This window comes from Sturnira hondurensis, unplaced genomic scaffold, assembly GCF_014824575.4.
Source record: "Sturnira hondurensis isolate 20B ecotype Veracruz unplaced genomic scaffold, ASM1482457v3 Scaffold0001020, whole genome shotgun sequence".
Lineage (NCBI taxonomy): Eukaryota > Metazoa > Chordata > Mammalia > Chiroptera > Phyllostomidae > Sturnira > Sturnira hondurensis.
In genome coordinates this window covers 1,029,164-1,049,046 of record NW_028073651.1, presented here as the reverse complement: position 1 = coordinate 1,049,046, position 19,883 = coordinate 1,029,164, and the positions used below count along the sequence as shown (strand labels likewise).

Sequence of the window (19,883 nt, the reverse complement as noted above, 5' to 3'; positions counted from 1 at the left end):
GCACGCACTGCACTTGTGTGTCAACTGCAAAACCTACCTGGCCTCTCAAGGGAGGAGCGGAACACAAAGAGCATCCCCTCCTTGTTACAGGAAACCCCAAGCCCCAGATTCAATCCTTTCAGGTTTCTGAGACCCAGAAAGAGACAGGTCCCTGCCCAAAGCCACAATGATTCCTGTGCACTCCTCCAGACACCCTGTGGCACTAAACTCCTTCTGAATGTGTGAGCATCACCTGAAGCCCTGGACCCTACCCCCAGGAGGAAANGTCACACACAAACACAGACAGCACGCACTGCACTTGTGTGTCAACTGCAAAACCTACCTGGCCTCTCAAGGGAGGAGCGGAACACAAAGAGCATCCCCTCCTTGTTACAGGAAACCCCAAGCCCCAGATTCAATGGTCCCTGCCCAAAGCCACAATGATTCCTGTGCACTCCCCCAGACACCCTGTGGCACTAAACTCCTTCTGAATGTGTGAGCATCACCTGAAGCCCTGGACCCTACCCCCAGGAGGAAAACACACACACACACTTCTCTAAAAATAAAAATAAGAAGTATTGATTTTATAATATGTTTGCCCCAAAGTGCAAAATCCTAAGCGACTCTTACTAAATTCATACCTATTCTTTTTTACTATCAAAAATGCAAAAGCAGCCCTGGCTGGCGTAGCTCAGTGGATTGAGTGCGGGCCTGCAAACCAAGGGATCGAGGTTCGATTCCCAGTCAGGGCCCATGCCTGGGTTGCAGGCCAGTTCCCAGCAGGGGACCCACAAGAGGCAACCATATATTGATATTTCTCTCCCTCTCTCCTTCCCTTCCCCTCTAAAGATAAATAAATAAAATCTTTTTAAAAACGTGTAATTTTAAAAAATGCAAAAGCAAAATTGCAATCATGTTCTGCCTCCCTCTCCATCACACACACACACACTTCCCACTTCCCAAATGTAGGACAGGGTGGTTCAGTGGTTAAAAGCTCAGACTCTGAAGCCAGACACCTGGGTTCAAAACCTTTTGATCTTTTACTACTGGCTCAATGAACTTGAACAAACCCCGAGGCTTCTCTGGACCTCAGTGTCCTCAGTAGTAAGTCAGGAATAATAATACCTCCCACCTTATATATTAAAGTAAGCAAGTATATATATAAAGTGCTTAGCATGGTGCCTGGTGCTTGCTGTTATGTAAGCACCAGCTGTTATCATTGGACGTTCTTTCAGAGTTTAGCTGAGCCCCACAAAACCCCTCTGGACCCCGGTTAAGAACTACAAGGGGGTGGGAGGTCACAGACTCTCTGAGCTGGAAGGAAACATCGCAGTGATAGAGAGCCTGACCACTCATCCAGGCTCTCCCTGGGGCCACCCTGAACCGGCCCCCAGTTCCCACCCTGACCCACACCCTTTCCTATTTACACCCAGACGGAGGCAGCCTGAGAGCTGACTCACCCTTGGCTCAGACCAAGCCATTGTTCTGGGGTGAAGGGGAGTAAGAGTTAGGAACAGTGGCCCAAAGGAGGTGGAGGATGTCAACTACATGGGTGACCCAAGACAGTGACACCCACACACTGTCATGCCAGGCTGAGAGATGGCAAGTGAGGGGTCAGAGTAGTAGCAACCAGCACGCTGCTGTAGAATGCCCCTAAGACACTGCACACTCACCCCAGACACCTGGGACACACTCAAGTCCTTTTATGGAACCGGGGAGCTGACTGGTCCTACAGACAGAGTCCCACCCAAGGAGAGACACACACACGCTCCACACACCAAACCTGGCCAGCTCACCCAGGCACTCAAATTCTCGGGCCAGCCATTCAGAGCAGAGTCTTCTTTGTCTGGCTGTGCCACGCACACTGGACACACACAGTGACATGTCAGTCCTCCAAACAGTCTTACATCCTGACACCTGGATGCAAGAAAGAGGGGCCTGCTGGTCTCTTACGTTCATACACATCAGCCATAGTCTTGTGTGTATCCTATACACACACTCATATACATGCGTATCACACACCCGTAATCAAAACAGTCTTTTGAACACCTAGGGTATTCAAAAGCTGTCTCTCTCCCTGATACACCTGTATACACACACACACACACTGTCCTACAGTTTCAAAGTGATATACGTTCATCATATGGCCTCAATGTTGCTTCATGAGATTCTTTGTTTCTTCCTCTCAAACTGTCATGGTAAACTTAACCTTAAACATCACAGTGACACTCATAGTCTTTCTCACCTGCAAGAGTACACATCCTCTTTCCTGGAATCACTGTGTCATGCAGCCTGTTTCTATGTCATCTGTCCTGCTCTTTCTCTTACATACGCGGTATCTGTACACAGATACAGACCATTTAACCAGTCCTGCCCAAGTGTACGCACACACACGTGCACACACACACCACCCACCCAGACAGACTCACGAATAGCCTCGTACTGTAGCGCACAGTGCCACCCAGAGTATCTCTCCCACACACTTATCCCGACACTACCCAGAGTTAGCTTCTCTTCTCCCCACTGCCCCCCGCCCCAGCAGACTCAGACACACACAGTAAAGATTCCTTGGTCAGAACTGCAGCCAATATCTGGAAAATCTCCAGCAAAGACACCCAATCCTCCAGTGCCCACTCTTTCAGGAGTTGCCTTTGACCCCCCTCAGCTCTCTCCTGGGTCCACACCCCTGCCCTCCCCCACCCTCAGCCCTCCATCTGGTGGGTCCAGGCGGGCACTCAGGCCTCTCTTCTGGATCCCCCATCCCCCAGCCCTTCCCCATCCTCTCCAAAAGCCCAGAGGCCCTCGCTGCAGGCTTTCAGGGGTTGCCATGGTAACGGGGCCTCATCCCTCATCCCCTTGGGGGTGGGCTGAGGACCCGGCCAGCCAGACCGATAAGGGGGTTCCAGTTACTGTGGCAACCGTTGCAGGCCTGAGCTCTCCCGCTTATAGAAGGGGGGAGTGAGTGAATGGTTGCCAAAGCAACGAGGAGCCAGCAAGGACTGGGAAGAGGCAGCTGAGCCCCGTCTCCCCTGCCCAGGGCTGCTGTGGGCATCGCCAAGCCATCATTCTTTCGTCCCCTGGGGTTGTACTGGGGGGCGGGCAATGAAGTCGAGATTATGAAACAGGGATTCCACTCACTCTCCCAGCTACCCACCATGACCTGGGGAGCCCATGCCAGCTTGCCCAGGCTTATTGTGTGCCCACTCCTTGGACCTCCGTTTTCTCTTTCCATTAAATGGGGCCTGTCTCTTTCTTGCCCAACAGGAACCACAGAACGAGTATGCCTGGTACAAGGCACAGCGGAGGCCTTGAATGCTGTGCACAGCTTTATTGCCGAGAAGGTCCGAGAAATCCCACAAGCGATGACCAAACCTGAGGTGGTCAACATCCTTCAACCCCAAACCACGATGAACCCCGACAGAGCCAAGCAGGTCAGCAGGGGCAGATGGGGTTTCTGTAAAGCTGGTGAGGTTCCGGAGAAGACATCACTGGATTGTTTGGAGAGTTCAATGGGATAGTGTCGACGAAATGTTTATCAATCAAATACATCGCAGTGTTATCACTATTACTAGGGAGCCCGCCTAGGGACCCCAGACCTCGTGATTAAGAGAGAGTGTGAAGGTCTGGGAGGCTTATCCCTCCTTCCTGGGACTCTCAGCATCCTCTTCCCTCCTCCACCCCGCCCCATTGTCTTTTGGAGCAACCGGCCTCCCACTTCCTGTCCTCGCCGGAAGTGACCTCACGACAGCCCATCCGCATCCCAAACAGCTTAGCCTCTCATCGTCCCTCTCTCCCTCAATTACTGTAGGGGTGTAGCCACCATTTTGGAGAAATGATGTTTCGTTAGTAAGAGAGGAGGCGGGTCCCTCTCCTACACAGTCCTCTCTAGAAAAGCTGGAAGGAGGAAGGCAACACCTCGGTTGCCTCAGTTACCGGGAAGCGGTGGCGGAGGGGCGTGGCAGGGAGCGGGCCAATAGCCTTCCGAGCCTCCCCGGTTGCCATGACAACGGTAGCGTCGGGCAGGTGGGCTGGCGGCTCCGCCCCTGGCCGCAAGGTCCCGAGGGTAGAGGCTTAGGTGGAGGGGAACGCTAGCTGGCCGCGCACTCTCCGGTTTTCTCTGCTCTGTCCTGCTCCCACATTCTTGTACTCGCGATGCAAAGCAGGGAGAAGCCCGGGGCAGGAAGACAGGCCACCTGAGGCGGTTCCTTAACGTCCGCCTACAAGCAAAGACAAAAGAGAGGGCTTCGGTAAAAAGGAATCTGGAATTCTTGGGAATTCTTGTTACCCTGAACTGGGGGAGGCCACGGGCTGGGTCCCCCCTCCCCCAGCCCATAGGAAAGCTTTGGAAGAACGTTGCCCAGCAGATCGTCCCAAAAAGAACTGGGCTTGGGGCTTGGGGCGTGGCCGCTGTCCTTGGTGCTGAAGCAGCGCCGCTCCTTGCCCCTGCCAGGCCTCTCCCTCCAAGCAGGCCACAGTTTACAAGGAAGCCAGGGTATTGTCTCTTCCCTCCACCTTGGTCACTGCCACAAGGGACTCTGGGCTCATCAAGACTTTGTACATGTTTCAGGGAAGATGGACTCAGCACCAGCTGTGCCTGAACCTCCCACCCCAACCCCTAGTGCCCAGGAACTCTGAGATAGTGGAGTCAAAGGGCTATAGAACCAGAATTTTCCCTACACCTTATTACTCCAGGGCTCCAGAGAATGAGGGAGATAATGACTGAAGGCTCAGGCCCCAGAGTGAGATGTTGAGTTGAATTTTATTCGGATACCTCTTACCTGTGTGATGTTGAGCAGGGGACTTGATTTTGCCATGTCTTATTTTCTCATCTAGAATGTGGGTTTCATTATGGTACCGACTTAAGGGTGGAAGTTAGTGTTCACAGGCGTTCGAGAAGCACTTGGCGTGTCTGCCTAACACATAGAAAGTTCTCAAAAAACAGTAGTAGTTGTTGTTATGGGCTTTTTGAGTCAGGAAACAGGGCTGTCAATTCTCTGCCTCGGACTCGCTGTGTTACTCTGGTTCTGTCCTTCTATAAGCCTCAGTGTGGAAGCTGGGCCAAGCCTGGGATTATAAATTGAAATGCCTCTGGGATTCAGAAAAGGGAACATGAAGGACTGAGGACCGTGGTTTTATCATAGAGATATAATGCCTCCCCTCACCGGGGGGCAGCGGCTGACTCAAGTACACTTGATATGTGCCCTTCGGGAATGTGGACATGGTGCTGTCACAGCTTTCATATTTTTAAGAGGCCAGAAATATTTGAAAGCAACTGCTTTTTAAAGGTCAGCTTCGATTTTAAAAACATTACATGGTTATGGGCCAGCTGTGGCCTAGGGACTACCAGTTTGCCACCTGACTTACTTGACCGATGACGCTCGACTCTGGCTGGTGTCTGAGTTCATCCGGGTAGCTTGCTATATATTCCCCACTCTGAATCAGAATTTCTGAGGCTAAGGCCTGGGGATCTGAATCAGGACTCTAGCCTGGGAGCTAGGTCCCAGCTCCAGTGTTCACTGTCTGTGTGACCTTGAGTAAATTACTAAACCCCCTAGATTCATTTCCCAGTCTACAAAAAGGGATAATAATAGTGCATCCCTTATCAGGTTGTTGCAAAGATGAAGTACGTTACGCCCTGACTGGTGTAGCTCAGTGGATTGAGCGCGGGCCTGTGAACCAGAGGATCCTGGTTCGTTTCCCAGTCAGGGCACATGCCTGGGTTGCGGGCCTGTTCCCACCAGGGGACGCATGAGAGGCAACCGAACATTGATATTTCTCTCCGTCTCTCCTTTCCCTCTAAAGATAAATAAGTAAATAATATTGTAAAAAGATTAAGTTACTCTGTGAAGGTGTAGAAAAGTGCCTGGCCCGTGGTAAGCTCCGCTAGCTGCTGCTGTTGCTACTGCTGTGGTTATTGCCATTGTTGTGGTGGTTACTATTCGTTTCACGCATCCCGACTTGAAAATCCCTGGGACAGATGGTCTCTAAGGTCCTTCTGGCCCTCAAATGCCTCCAGTCCGATGGGCCTGCGATACTCGGATTCTACGGCTATATTATTCTGAGCTTCTACTGGTCTAACATCCCGAGACTCCAGGATCCCATGGAGCAGCCCCTGAGCATCTCTCTAAGATGCTGCGGTTCTGCACTCTGGGCCTCTCATGAAGGCAGCTACTGTATTCTGAGGGCTTCCCATGTGCCAGGCACGGGGTGGTCACTTTAGTCATTGAATATTCCCCGTCGCTGTATGGAGTAGCTGAGGCTGTGTCACGGTGGGAGATGAGGGAACTGACACGCAGAGCGGGGAACGCATTTGCTTTCACTGTTTCTAGGTGATCGGTTTCTTGGGTGGAGGTGGAGCCGTCCCTTCCTTCCCCCTTTGCTCTGAAATGCTGCATCACATACCAAACGCTGCTCTGCTCACGGCTCTGGCTTAGTCCATTCATTTGTTCTCTCCCCTTCACTTGTCGGAATTCTTATTTTCTTTTTTTTTTAAAGATTTTATTTATTTATCTTTAGAGGGGAAGGGAAGGAGAGAAGGAGAGAAATATCAATGTATGGTTGCCTCTGCTGGGGACACACAATGTATCGTGTGTCCCCTGCTGGGAACTGGCCTGCAACCCAGGCATGTGCCCTGACTGGGAATCGAACTGCGATCCTCTTGTTCACAGGCCTGTGCTCAATCCACTGAGCTACACCAGCCAGGGCGCCACTTGTCGGAATTCTTATTTCCTGATGAGTTGTTTTGAAATAACTGTTGTATTGAGATATAATTCGCCTACTGTGAAGTTCACCGTTGAAAGTACATGACTCGGTGGTCCTAGTGTGTCCGCCAAGGTGTGCACTGACCACCACTACCTGATTCCGACACATTTCCTCACCCCCAAAACAAGCCCCACACCCATTAACAGTCACTTTCCATTCCCTTGGGCCCCCCTCGCAGGCCCTTCCCGCCACTGATTATTTGGATGTCTATGGATTTGCCTATTCATGTAAATGAAATGATATTTATGTGGGTCTAGCTTAAAAACATAATGTTTTTAATATTCATCCAAAGTTTAGCACATATCAAAACTTCATTCAGGCCCTGGCTGGTGTAGCTCAGTGGATTGAGTGCGGCGCGCCTGCGAACCAGAGGATCGCGGTTCGATTCCCAGTCAGAGCACATGCCTGGGTTGCAGGCCAGTTCCCATGGGGGACACACGAGAGGCAACCATACACTGATATTTCTCTCCCTCTCTCCTTCCCTTCCTCTCTAAAAAGATAAATAAATAAAAAATTTTCAAAATTACCAAAAAAAAGAAAACTTTATTCATTTTTATGAACAAATTACATTTCATTGTATGAGTAAACCACAGTCTACTCATCAACTGATAGAAAGTTGAGTTGTGCCTTTTTTGCTATTATAAACAGAGCTGTGAATAACTGACGTGTGACCATATGTTTTCAGTTCTCTTGGGTTATACGTAAGGGTGAAGTTACTGGGTCGCAGGATAAACCTGTTTAACCTTTTAAAACTCTGCCAGGCTGTTTTCCAAAGTGGCCATAACCCAGATGTGAGATTTAAATCCACGTCTGTCTGTCTGTGGGTAACAATGACAATGATCTTCTTTTTTTGAGTACCTACTCATGGGCTCATATTAATTGCACATTCACGTGGCACCCTAGGCTTGGCACATAGGATGTGCTCAGCAGATGTTCTTTGTTTGAATGAACGCACAGTGACAGGGCCACAGGGGCCAAGCAGAAACATGGCTGAGGGGAGGTAGCCGAGTGCATCCCGGCAGTGGTAGGCTCTGTGAGTGACCTGAAGGGCAGCCACAACCAGTTCTGGCTAAGTGTGGCCATGCTTGAATTCCAAGCATGATCTCAGTTGGGCCTCACGAGCATCCTTCAAGAGGAGGTATGAATGCCCCCATTTTACAGATGAGAAAACTGAGTCTCAAAGAGGTTGAATCCCTTGCTTAACCTCAGTGATGCAACCAGGATTTGAACCTGAGCAGGTGCCTCCAGAGTTCAGGGCGGTTTTTCCAGGGTGTGTGTACACAGGCTGCGGACTGATGGCCTGGCTCCTACACAGTGGTTCTTAGACATTTTTAAGAGGTTGCCAACATTTAAAACCTTGGGTGCTTCACATATGGAAAACTAGAATGTCCCATTACTCTAGAAAACTTAGATAGGGCTGAGTTTGATAACCCAAATGCACAGCATCCTAACACACACAGACACACACACCACACCGCCACCAGGTGACACACACCTGGTTTCCTCCACCCAGTTTCACTCCTGCATGGTCCTGTGGGCATACCATCTTTCATCCTTTCCTCCGTCCATTCATTCATTCACCCCCTCCCTTTTTCGGAGTGTGTACCAGGCTATCCTCTACATACTGAGAGCCCAGAAGTAAACAGTACACACAAAACCTCTACCCCTGTGCATCTTCAGTTAAATTCTTTCAACAGAATGCAGTAAATCTTCTGTCAGAAACAGAAAATAAGTAAATAGGTAAAATATATAGGGAGACTTGACTTGGGGTGATGAACACACAATATAATATGCAGATGGTATAGAATTGTACACCTGAAACCTGTCTAATTTATTAACCAATGCCACCTCAATAAATTCAACAAAAAAGAAAAAAACTGGTTAGATGAAAAATAACTAAGTAAAATATGTAAGATATCAGAGAGTGAAGCATGCTATGAAGAAAAATCAAACAGAGAAAGGAGAAAGGGATTATCGAGGTGTCTATTTTTTTATTGTTGTTCTATTACAGTTGTCCCAATTTTACCACATTGCTCTCCTCTTCCCTGCCCACCCCTGGCTCTCACAGTCAATCTGTATTTTTTTTCTCCTGACTTTTTATTTTTAAAATGTTTAAAGGACAGCCCTGACCAATGTAGGTCAGTGGATTGGGCATCGTCCTGCAAACCAAAAGGTCACTGGCTCAGTTCCTAGTCAGGGCATGTGCCTAGGATGTGGGCCAGGTCCCCCGGTTGGGGTCATGGGAGAGGCAACAGATCAGCATTTCTCCCTCCCTTCTCCTCTCTCTAAAAACAAATAAAATCTTTTTTACAAATGTTTAAAAAAACAGCACAGTGAACTCCCCGTACACTGCACTTGAGATCACCAGTTGTTACATTTGCTTTATAGTTGTTACATTTGCTTTATAACTATACACACACGGGGCTTGTTTTGTTTTGTTTTACTTGTTTGTTTGTTTGTTAGTTACTGATCCATTTGAATGTAAGTTGTAAACCTCGTGACTCTTCACCCCCAAATACTTCAGCATATATCTCTCTCAATAATAAGGACGGTCTCCTATGTTATTATAGTACTATCATCATACCTACAAAAATGAATATTAATTCCATACCATTATTTGACAAAAAGTTTTATGTTCTCATTGCCCCAAACTATCTTTTTTTAAAGATTTTATTTATTTATCTTTAGAGGGGAAGAGAAGGAAAGAGGGAGAGAAATATCAGTGTATGGTTGCCTCTCGTACATCCCCTGCTGGGAACTGGCCTGCAACCAGGCATGTGCCCTGACTGGGAATCGAACCGCGATCCTCTCTGGTTCACAGGCCCGCCCTCAATCCACTGAGCTACACCAGCCAGGGCCCAAACTATCTTTTATAGCTATAGAGTGCATATTCTTTTTTTCTTTTGGGGGCCAAAACCCAGAATCAAAAGAGTACGTATTTTTCTATCCAAGATTCAGTCAGTGTTTGTTCAGCCCGTTTGGTATAGCAATACCTGCTTAGTCTCTTTTGATCTAGAATATAGCCTAGGTAAGATTTCTGACAGTAGAGGCAGCAGCATTGCTGATTGGATATTGAGTGAGAGGGAAGGAGAGGATGCCTAGTCTTGGGCCTGAGTAATGGAAAGCTGCATTTTCTGTATCCTGAAATGAGGAAGGTCATGGCCAAAACACATTTGAGGGGGAAGATGTGAAGTTCCATTTTGGCCTTTACATTTGGGGCACCCTTTCAACATCAATCTAAAGCTGTGAGATTAGAAACTGTGGGGTTAGCCATTGGATGAGTCTTTTTCTTAAGGTTTAGTTTATTTAGTTTTATAGAGTGGTAGGGAGGGAGAAAGAGAAGGAGAGAAACATCCATGTGTGGTTGCCTCTCCTGCACCTCCTACTGGGGACCCTCCTGCAACCCAGGCATGTGCCTTGCCTGGGAATCGAACCTGTGACCCTTTGATTCAGCACTCAACCACTGTGCTACACCAGCCAGGCCTGGATATGAGTCTCGAGGTGTCTGTGCTGGGGACATAAAATAGGCAAATAAACAGGTTTTAATAATTGGGTGGTCAGAGCAGTCCTCTCTGAGGGCGTGCATTTTTGCAAAGACCTGAATGAAGGGAGGGGTGAGCCTCCTTTTCTGAGGAAAAGCGTTCCAGGCGAGGGCACAGCAGGTGCAAAGGCCCTGAGTCCAGCTGAGCACGGCAAGTCAGAGGAACAGCAGGGAATCTGGTGCATCTGCAGTGCAAATCAGCAAGGGGGAGGGTGGGCAGAGTTGGAGTCAGATCAACAGGGATCAGAGCCCATGGAGCGCTGAGTGGTTCTCAGCCTTGTGGGTCCCCATATCTTCTTTCTCCTGCAAATACTCACCATGCCCACCGTACTTTCTGCAATTACATCTAAAAGATGGATAGGACACACAACAGGATCCATATAAGATTTTTTAAAGTTTTGTTCCGATATAACTCCCTTACATGGAATTCACCCATTAAAGGTACAGATCAGTGGTTTTATTTTATTTTTTTTTAAAGACTTTATTTATTTATTTATATTTAGAGGGGAAGGAGAGAGGGAGAGAAACATCAATGTATGGTTGCTTTTCATGCATCCCCTGCTGGTAGTTGGCCTGCAAGGAACCGGCCTGCAACCCAGGCATCTGCCCTGACTGGGAATCGAACCGCAATCCTCTGGTTCACAGGCCCGTGCTCAATCCACTGAGCAACACCAGCCAGGGCGAGATCAGTGGTTTTATTCTATGGAGCTGTGTGTCCCTCACCTTGATCAATTTTAGAACATTTCATTTCCTCAAAAAGAAATCTTGACCCCTTTAGCTCTCACCCCTCAGTCGCCCCCAGCTCACCGCCCCCACTCATCTACTTTCCGTCTCTATGCAGTTCCCTGCTCTGAACATTCCCATGAGTGGAATCAGACAGTACGTGGTCTTTTGTGCCCAGTGCGCTCATACAGCATGTGTTCTGGGTTCATCCATGCCAAAGTGTGTATCAGTCCTCCATTCATTTAAATTGGCTGCCAAATAATGTTCTGTTCTACGGACGAACACTTTATTTACCCCATTCGATTTTTGTTAAATAAAGGAGAAATGAAAGTAAAGTGATTTGTTATAAAAATGAGATGAATTTTAATCTGCAGATGCTCAGCCACAACCACAGTAGCAGAAAATAATGAAACCGTCAGCTGCTCCTCCCTAACGTCGCCCGAGTGAGCCAGCGACGAACGCAGGAACCCAGAGGGTGGTACTGGACACTGAAGTGACACAGGTAGCATTAATGCTGATGTCACGGTTTTCTGAAATGACAAAAGACTCTTGGTAGAACTCAGAACAAAACAAAATACAGTCGTCCCTTGATTTACCAAGAGTTGCTTTCCTGGAAATCGCAGTAGATCTTCAAACCGTGCAAAAAAAAACCATGGCATTTCCATTTACCAGGGGCTCAGATTTATAAACAGACTTTTTACAGCATGAATGTCCAGCGAGACATTCAGAAGTCACAGAGGAACTGATTCTCACATCATAGGTGCACACGTCCTTGGCCCTGCCCACAAATGCCCATATCTGCCCTGCGCTGACCCTTGTGACAACCAAAGCTGTTCCCACAAAGTTCCCCAATACACCCCAGCGTCTGTCTGTCTGTCTTGGGGGTGGAGAGGAGAGGCAGAGGTGAGAGCTTCCAGGGCCACAGTTCTGAGGGCACAGGGGTAGGATGGAGAAGAAGGAATGTGTGCATAGAACATTTAATGTTGAAAGATCCCCCACTGGGGTTTAGATGCATTGATTTTGTGGCTGCGCAGGATGGGCTGCTTTGCTTTTCTGCCTAGAACAGGGGGCCAGCGTGTTTGAGTGAGGTTTAGCTCTCTTTACAGATCAGACAATCGGTATTAGATTGCTCGGGCCTGCCGTAACACAGCACCACTAACTTGACTGCTCACATGACAGAAATTTACTTACAAGTCTGGAATCAAGGTGTTGGCAGGTCTGGCTTCTTCTGAAGAGGCCCCTCTCCTTAGGCTTGTAGGCGGCTGCCTTTGTCTGCCGTCTTCCTGTGTCTTCAGTCTGTTTCGGTGTCCTAATCTCCTCCTTATAAGGAAATCAGTCCTATCGAATTGGAGCCCCCCCCAATCGCCCCCCCCGCTTCTTTCTTACCCCCCACTTAGTCTTCTTATTTTTTTTAGAGAGAAGGGAGGGAGAAGGAGAGGGAGAGCAACATCAATGTGTGGTTGTCTCTCCCTTACTGGGGACCTGACCCACAACCCAAGCATGTGCCCTGACTGGGAATCGAACCAGCAACCCTTTGATTTGCAGGGCGGCTCTCAACCTCTGAGCCACATCAGCCAGGGCTGACCTCACTTAGTCTTAATCACCTCTTTCTAGGCCTATCTTAAATACAGTCACCGAAATACTGAGGGTTAGGACTTCACTTATGAATGGGGGCAGTGAGGAAGAACAATTAGGCCCATCACAAGGAAGAGGTTAAGCAGGGGTGGGAAGCACAACGGGGCCAGAATCCATGAGGCTGAATGTCAGCTCCATCACTATCTGGGTGACCTGGGAGCAAGTCTCTTCACCTCCTAGGTCTCAAGTGGCTCATCTGTAAAGTGAGGCTAATGATGCCTCTTCTGGGACTCAGAAGACTTCACGATACAGAAGGGCATGGGCACTGTCAGCAGAGACCTGATGGGCCCCTGCTGGGCCAGCCATTAAGGCTTTGAGGTGCTGGATGGAAGGGAGGTTCCAGGGGACCTAGGATCATGACACAGGGTGGCTGAGAGGCTGCTGAGGGGACTTGATGTACCAGCTGCTTCATAACCAACTGATATGGAAAAATTCTAATATATTTTTAAAGATTTATTTATGGATTTTAGAGAGTAGGGAAGGAGAGAAAGAGAAACATCATTGTATGGTTGCCTCTCATTCGTCCCCTGCCCAGAACCGGGAACCAGGAACTGGCCTGCAACCCAGGCATGTGCCCTGACTGGGAATCGAACTGCAATCGTGTGGTTCGCAGGCCCACGCTCAATCCACTGAGCCACACCAGCCAGGGCTAATATTTTTTATTTTTTAACGATGTTATTTTACTTTTTTTTAGAGAGGGCAAGAGAGGGAGAAAGAGGGGAAGAGAACAATGTGTGGTTGCCACTTGCACGCCCCCTACTGGAGACCTGGCCCAAAACCCAGGCATGTTGCCCTGACTGGGAATCAAACTCAGGACCCTTTGGTTTGCAATCTGGCACTCAATTCACTGTGCCATACCAGCCAGTGTGGAAAATTCTGATATTTTTAACAACCAGTAGGACCATACTGGTCATATCCAGGGGGCCTGATTTGGGACACTTGGCAGCAGGAACGGGAATGACACTAAGATCATTGTTCAGGCCCCAACTGCCCCTCTAACCATCCTCCTCCTCCTCGCTGCCCACGCAGGCCAAGCTGATCGTCCCCAACAGCACGGCAGGCCTGATCATCGGCAAGGGGGGCGCAACGGTGAAAGCTGTGATGGAACAGTCCGGGGCCTGGGTGCAGCTGTCCCAGAAGCCGGAGGGCATCAACCTGCAGGAGCGCGTGGTGACAGTCAGCGGCGAACCCGAGCAGGTGCACAAGGCCGTGAGCGCCATCGTGCAGAAGGTACAGGAAGACCCCCAGAGCAGCAGCTGCCTCAACATCAGCTACGCCAACGTGGCTGGCCCCGTGGCCAACTCCAACCCCACCGGCTCGCCCTACGCCAGCCCTGCCGATGTGCTGCCTGCTGCGGCCGCCGCCTCGGCCGCCGCCGCCTCCGGCCTGCTGGGCCCCGCGGGGTTGGCGGGCGTGGGCGCCTTTCCCGCCGCGCTGCCTGCCTTCTCGGGCACCGACCTGCTGGCCATCAGCACGGCGCTTAACACGCTGGCCAGTTACGGCTACAACACCAACTCCCTCGGCCTGGGCCTCAACTCGGCCGCAGCCTCCGGGGTGCTGGCCGCCGTGGCCGCCGGTGCCAACCCTGCCGCCGCCGCCGCCGCCAACCTCCTGGCATCCTACGCGGGCGAGGCGGGGGCCGGGCCTGCCGGAGGGGCCGCCCCACCTCCACCCCCGCCGCCCGGAGCCCTGGGGTCCTTTGCATTGGCCGCCGCGGCCAATGGCTACCTTGGGGCCGGGGCAGGCGGTGGGGCCGGCGGAGGGGGCGGCCCTCTGGTGGCCGCTGCGGCCGCGGCCGGGGCGGCTGGTGGCTTCCTGACGGCAGAGAAGTTGGCAGCTGAGAGTGCCAAGGAGCTGGTGGAGATTGCCGTGCCTGAGAACCTGGTGGGAGCCATCCTGGGCAAGGGGGGCAAGACGTTGGTGGAGTACCAGGAGCTGACAGGCGCCCGGATCCAGATCTCCAAGAAGGGCGAGTTCCTGCCAGGCACGCGGAACCGGCGGGTCACCATCACGGGCAGCCCCGCGGCCACGCAAGCCGCTCAATACCTCATCAGCCAGCGGGTCACCTACGAGCAGGGAGTGAGGGCCTCAAACCCCCAGAAAGTGGGATGAGGCCTGTGGTGTGTGCTCCCACCCTTCTCCCTGTCCCTCCTCTTCCTCCTCTTCCTCCTCCCCCCGCCCCCAACTCTTGACCTCAGCTCGGTGTGGTCCTGCTCTTCCTGGGATTGGGGCTGGGGTAGGTCTGACGCACCCCCCTCCCTCGGGTAGTCGTAGGCAGGATGGTGAGACGGCTGGGAACGGAGCCGGAAGCTCCCTCCCTGGCCCTGAACTGACCCCTCCTTCTTCCCTCCCTACGCTTGGCTGGGCCTGACTGTCCTCTCCCAGGGCCCAGGTCTGTGTGATATCTGTATATATTGCATTTTGTTGATTTTAATAGAAAACAAAGCGTTATTTTCTCTTTCTTTCCCTCCTTTTTTTTTCCAGTAAGGACCTTTTCCTCCCCTTTATAAGTTTTTGTTTCCATATGGGAGGAGGGGAGGGAGCCTCTGGGTCACCCAGAATGAGGGGCCTCCCCAAAATAACATCCCACCTCTCTTGCTTGCAGGTCCGGGTCAAGGGATGTAGTGGGAGGAGAGGTAGCAGGAGCCTGAGCTGACATGGGGCGCTGGGAGCAGGGACCCCAGAGTTCCCAGACTGCCTCAGCTACTCTCCGCCCACTACAGCCGCCCCCTCCTAGGTGGGACTTTTGACGCTTTTGTTGTCAGGTTGTGTGGGGAGGGGTGGGGGATGCTCTGCTGCTGGGAATGAGGCCGGCTGTCGGACTGGGCCAATCCAGTGGGCAAGACTCTTGTGAAAGGCTGGAGCAACCGCCTGTGGCATCTCCTGTGGCTTTTCCTGAAGGAATGGGAATGACGTGATGTATCGTTGTGATGTCACTGAACAAGTACTTTCTGGGGCGCTTCTGGCGTTCCTTATGACGTCACAGGAAGTTCCCCAGAGGCCACTTCCTGTGATGATAGGAGAGACAGGTACTTCCTCTGATGTCTCAGAGAGGCTTCCTGGAAGCTGACTTTAATGATACCATGGGGGCATGCACTTCCTATGGTGTTTCCGGGGTACTTCCTGTGATGTCATTGGATGAAGCATGCACTTCCTGTATTGGGCCATGGCCAGTTCCCGACCCTCTTTCTCCACCCCACCCCCACCCCTCTTTGGTGGGTCTTGGCCTGGGGGTCTTCCTAGGAGGAGAATGAGGGGCGGGCTTGGATCTAATCTGAAAGACTCAGAGGAAAAAGACCCGGCATTGTGGCATTGTCGGGGTCATCTCCACCCGAATACACCAAGGCTGTGAACTCCCCTGGCAGGGAGGGGTGGGAGATGGAGCTGGTGGAAACTGTTGAAGACCCCCATCCCCACCCCGCCTCTTGTGTGCATGCTTGTGTCTGCGTGGCTTTGTTTCATTGAGTCTGGTGAGCCTGGCATGGGGTGGTTCTGTCAGGCCCGCGTGGCCCCTTGCGGAGTTCAGTGAGCCACGGTAGGGCCCCTGGGCCAGAATGCTTCGCGTGGTCTGATGGACTAGATTGGCTTGTGGTTTCCAGCGAGCTGAAGCACTTTGGTGGTATCTGACGAATCAGAATGTTTGGGTGCGCTCACCATGGGCCCTGAGGAGCTAGAATGTTCTGATGGAATCTGCCAAGCCAGGCAGCCCTGAGAGTTGGTTTGGGAGTGGCCCCTGAGCGCTGCGGCTGTGGTCAGCTCGCTCGCCTGGGTCACGGGCTGAAACTTAGGGCCTGACCACCCACGCTATGGACTTAGGATAGCTGAGATCCGCCTCCACTCCCCCCACCCTGTCCCCTTCTCCCCTCCCCCTCGGAGACCACCTCCATTTCCTCCCTCCCAAAGCAGGGCCCCAGGTGCCCTGGTTCCATCATCAGCATCTCTGGGGGAGGGGCACCCGATGCCCACCCTCTCCCCCATTTGCCCCCACCTAGGTCTTCCAGATCCTTCTCCATGGCTTCGGGGGAATCCGGCCTCCTCATCTCTCTCCCAAAAGGGAGGGAAGAAAAGCCAGAGATGATTCCCACCTCTAAAGCCTGGGAGGCCCCTGCCCCTTTCTAGAGAGCCGCCCCCAAATCAAAATGTGAAAATCCCTGGAAAGCAATAGCCTTCAAGGTACCTTGCACTGAATTTCCCACCCCTGCCCTTCCACCTGATGGGAGGCTGTAGCTTGGGCACTAGGGTGACTCTTTCCATGCCCTCTCCATCTCCAGGGTGGGGGGCAGGCCCCACCCCCCACCCCCTCCCTCCCATCGCTGCTGCCCCTAATCTCCAGACTGAACCCAGATGGAGATCTGAGTGCCAAAACAATTCTTGATGTAATTTTGTACATTTTCTTCTGCAGTTGGGGGCTCCTGAGATTGGAGGTGGAGGTGGCCCTGTGGGCCTTTGCTCCTTCCTGCCTGTCAAAAAGACCTTACAGTATTTCACAGTATCTTCACCCATGTGTGGGTGTGGCAGTATCTAGCTGGAATATCCCCCCTACTACTCCCACCCCCAGGCCCCCAAGAGGGGAAGCAGCCAGGGAGAGGTAAAGTGAGGTCTGGGGGTGGGGAGGTGGGATTTGAACGTGCTCATTTGCATATCATTTGCATTCTCCGCTGCCCTCTGCTTGTCAGATGCTTTCTGTACTCATTCATCCAGTAATCCTCTCACACAGACACATCTCTGGAGGCTGGGCCTCCTGGAAAGTGTTCCCTTGGGGTATCTGTGTGACAGTCCCCTTCCTGTTCACATTTCTCGGGGATCCCCCACCCCACCAGCCAGGGTTATGGGGAAGGTAGCTTGCTAGCTCAGTAAGCTAGTTCCCTCACCATGCTGGGGGTACCTACCTTGCCCCATTTCACCCTGGGAAAGTTACCATCTTCCCTATCTCTCAAAAGTCCCTTCTGCAATCTGACCTCAGTCTTTTGTGCTGCAGTTTGTCCAGAGGGGACGCAGACGTGGGGTCAGAAATGGGGGTCGTTGAAAAACCCATCGCCTCTTTTTCCCCTGTGAGCCAGTCAGGTCTCAGAGATTCTGAGTGGCCTCCTTGCACCCTGCTCTTCGGCACCCATTAGGTGCTTAATAAGTGTTTGCTGCATTGAATCGTCGTCTCCCTGTTCCTTTCCATTCGCCCTCCAGCCCCCAGCTCTTCCCCTCAGCGTTTCCCTCTTTCTCTGGCCCCCTCTGGCATTCTGCTTCCTCTCCCTGTGGCTCCCAGTGTCGCCTGTCCTGTCTCTATCTTCATCTGTGTCGGTCTTCCCCCCCTCCTCTCAACTCCACCCCCCATTTCCCCATCAATTAAAAACAAAAAAAAGTGCCAAACTTCCTTGGAACTGAGCCGCTCTGGGGGAAGGGAACCTCAGATAGGGGGGTAGGACGTGGGACCATTTCTCTCTGAGGAGGCCCTTAAGGCGCTGAAAAAATCTGTGAACATTTAGCTCAATTGGGTCCCCTTCCTTACCCCTCCCACCCTGAGTTTTTCTTAAGAATCTTTGTAAGAAAAAAGAAAAAACAAAAACAAAAAAACCCTCCCCTTCCTCTAACTCCTAAACCTTTGGATCCCCCAAGTTCCACCAGCCAGGGAGAACCCCACTTGCCTCCTTGAGGCAAATCTCTAGAAATTAGGGTGGGGGAGGGGAGACAAGCTCAGCCCCTCCTCTGCTGACCCAAGGGGTGGTGCCAGCTGAATTCCCTAGAAGGACCTCAAAGCACTTAGGAGAAGAAGGGGTTCAATGTGCCAAATTCACCTCCTTCATCCCCCATCTGGGGGTGAGGGGGGCTCTGAGCCAACCTGCCCCAGCCACCTTCTGTCCTGTCCCAGCCACCTCTACACAGGCAAGGGGGCTTCGCTGCAATAATTGTTAGTGCTGAGAAGGCGAAGATCGTGCCATCTGTATCTGCCCTAACACCTGCCCAGGGCTAGTAGGTGAGAATTACAAGTATCACAGTTGGAATTTAAGAGTCGATTTATACACGGTTGGGGACCTATACTTGGAACAATACGGTACTGCTCTCCTCTGAGTGGTATTGTTTTTTCTCCCCTTAACTCCCAAACTCCTCGATATGCCCTCGCTGTCTTTCTCCTGCCTAGTCCTCTACCCCACGCCCTCCGTGTTTTGTTTCTCGTGGTGGCCTACTGTTTGGGAAGTGAGAGGATTCCCCTACCTTGATTTATTGCTCTTTCAAGACCAGGATTGGCGGTTGAGAGACGGAGCGGTGGAAAAAGCGTTCGCCGAGAGTGGTGATGACAATGGCAGTTTGGGCGTCCAGGCTGCTGATGGGGTGCACCCCTATCGCGACCGCCAGGCAGGCCTTCGCCGTCCGCCACGCGCCTGCCCCGCCGTCTGGAACCCCGCTCGGCTGTTGCGAAAGCCTGGACTGGATGTCACGATGGGGGGAACGGGATCGCGATGCCCGTGTTAGGGCGCAGCGGGCCAGGGGCCCAGGCCTACGGCTCTCGTGGAGTCGCGACAGCCAGCGCTGCTGTCGCGATCCCTCTCCACCCCAGTCAGCCGCCTGGACGCCACGGGGGAGGGTCCTTTTCTCCCGCGGCGCGCTGCCGGTGCGCGTAAGGTCGGTCTCTGTGCTGGGTGGCAGGGAGGACGCTGGGGAAGCCTCTGTGAGGGTCGGGGCAGTGAAGGCTGCTGGTTTTTAACCCCTTCTCAGCCAGTCCAGGATACTTTTGTCTCCCAGAGATAATTGGGGGGACCGCCTGATCCCCGTCCCCTACCTTCTCTTCCCCCCTCCCCCACCCCCAAAACCACCAACCTCTCATTTTCCAAGTGACTCCATCACCACCGGCCACCGGGACCTGCGGCCTCATTGCTCCCGCCCGCCCCACTCGACAGTCAGACTCGCTCATCGAACTTTTTGATTAACCCTTTCTGTGTTCATCCCACGGAAAACTGTGTGTCCGGCGTGGGGGAGGGGGGGGCGAGGGGCACTAGCTACCTTTCCTCCATTTCCCCGCACCGCCCATGCCTCCCCACCCGCACCCCATCCCATGCCCCACCCCACCCCTCATCCCTAGGGTCCTCCCCGCCCTGGGGATAGAGACCCCGTATTGATATCTGTCTGGCTTTGTCCCTTTCAAAGTCGGGGCCAGGGGGCGTGGCCTCCCCCAAGCGGAGAGCTCGCTTTGGCCCCACTCCTTTCTGTGCCCCGCCCACTCCCCACCCCTTCATTGTAAATAATCACTTTT

The 19,883-nt window shown here is 52.0% G+C and overlaps 1 protein-coding gene across 1 annotated transcript in view; it reads left to right on the top strand.

Moving 5' to 3' along the window:
* Positions 1-18,194, top strand: part of NOVA2 (NOVA alternative splicing regulator 2) — a 29,278-nt gene extending 11,084 nt beyond the window's left edge. The window contains exons 3-4 of the mRNA XM_037058970.1: positions 3,244-3,410; positions 13,670-18,194. Coding sequence (XP_036914865.1) covers positions 3,244-3,410; positions 13,670-14,752 — 1,250 coding nt within the window. The 3' untranslated portion in view covers positions 14,753-18,194. The remainder of the gene's footprint in view (positions 1-3,243; positions 3,411-13,669) is intronic.
* The last annotated feature ends 1,689 nt before the right edge of the window (positions 18,195-19,883 follow it).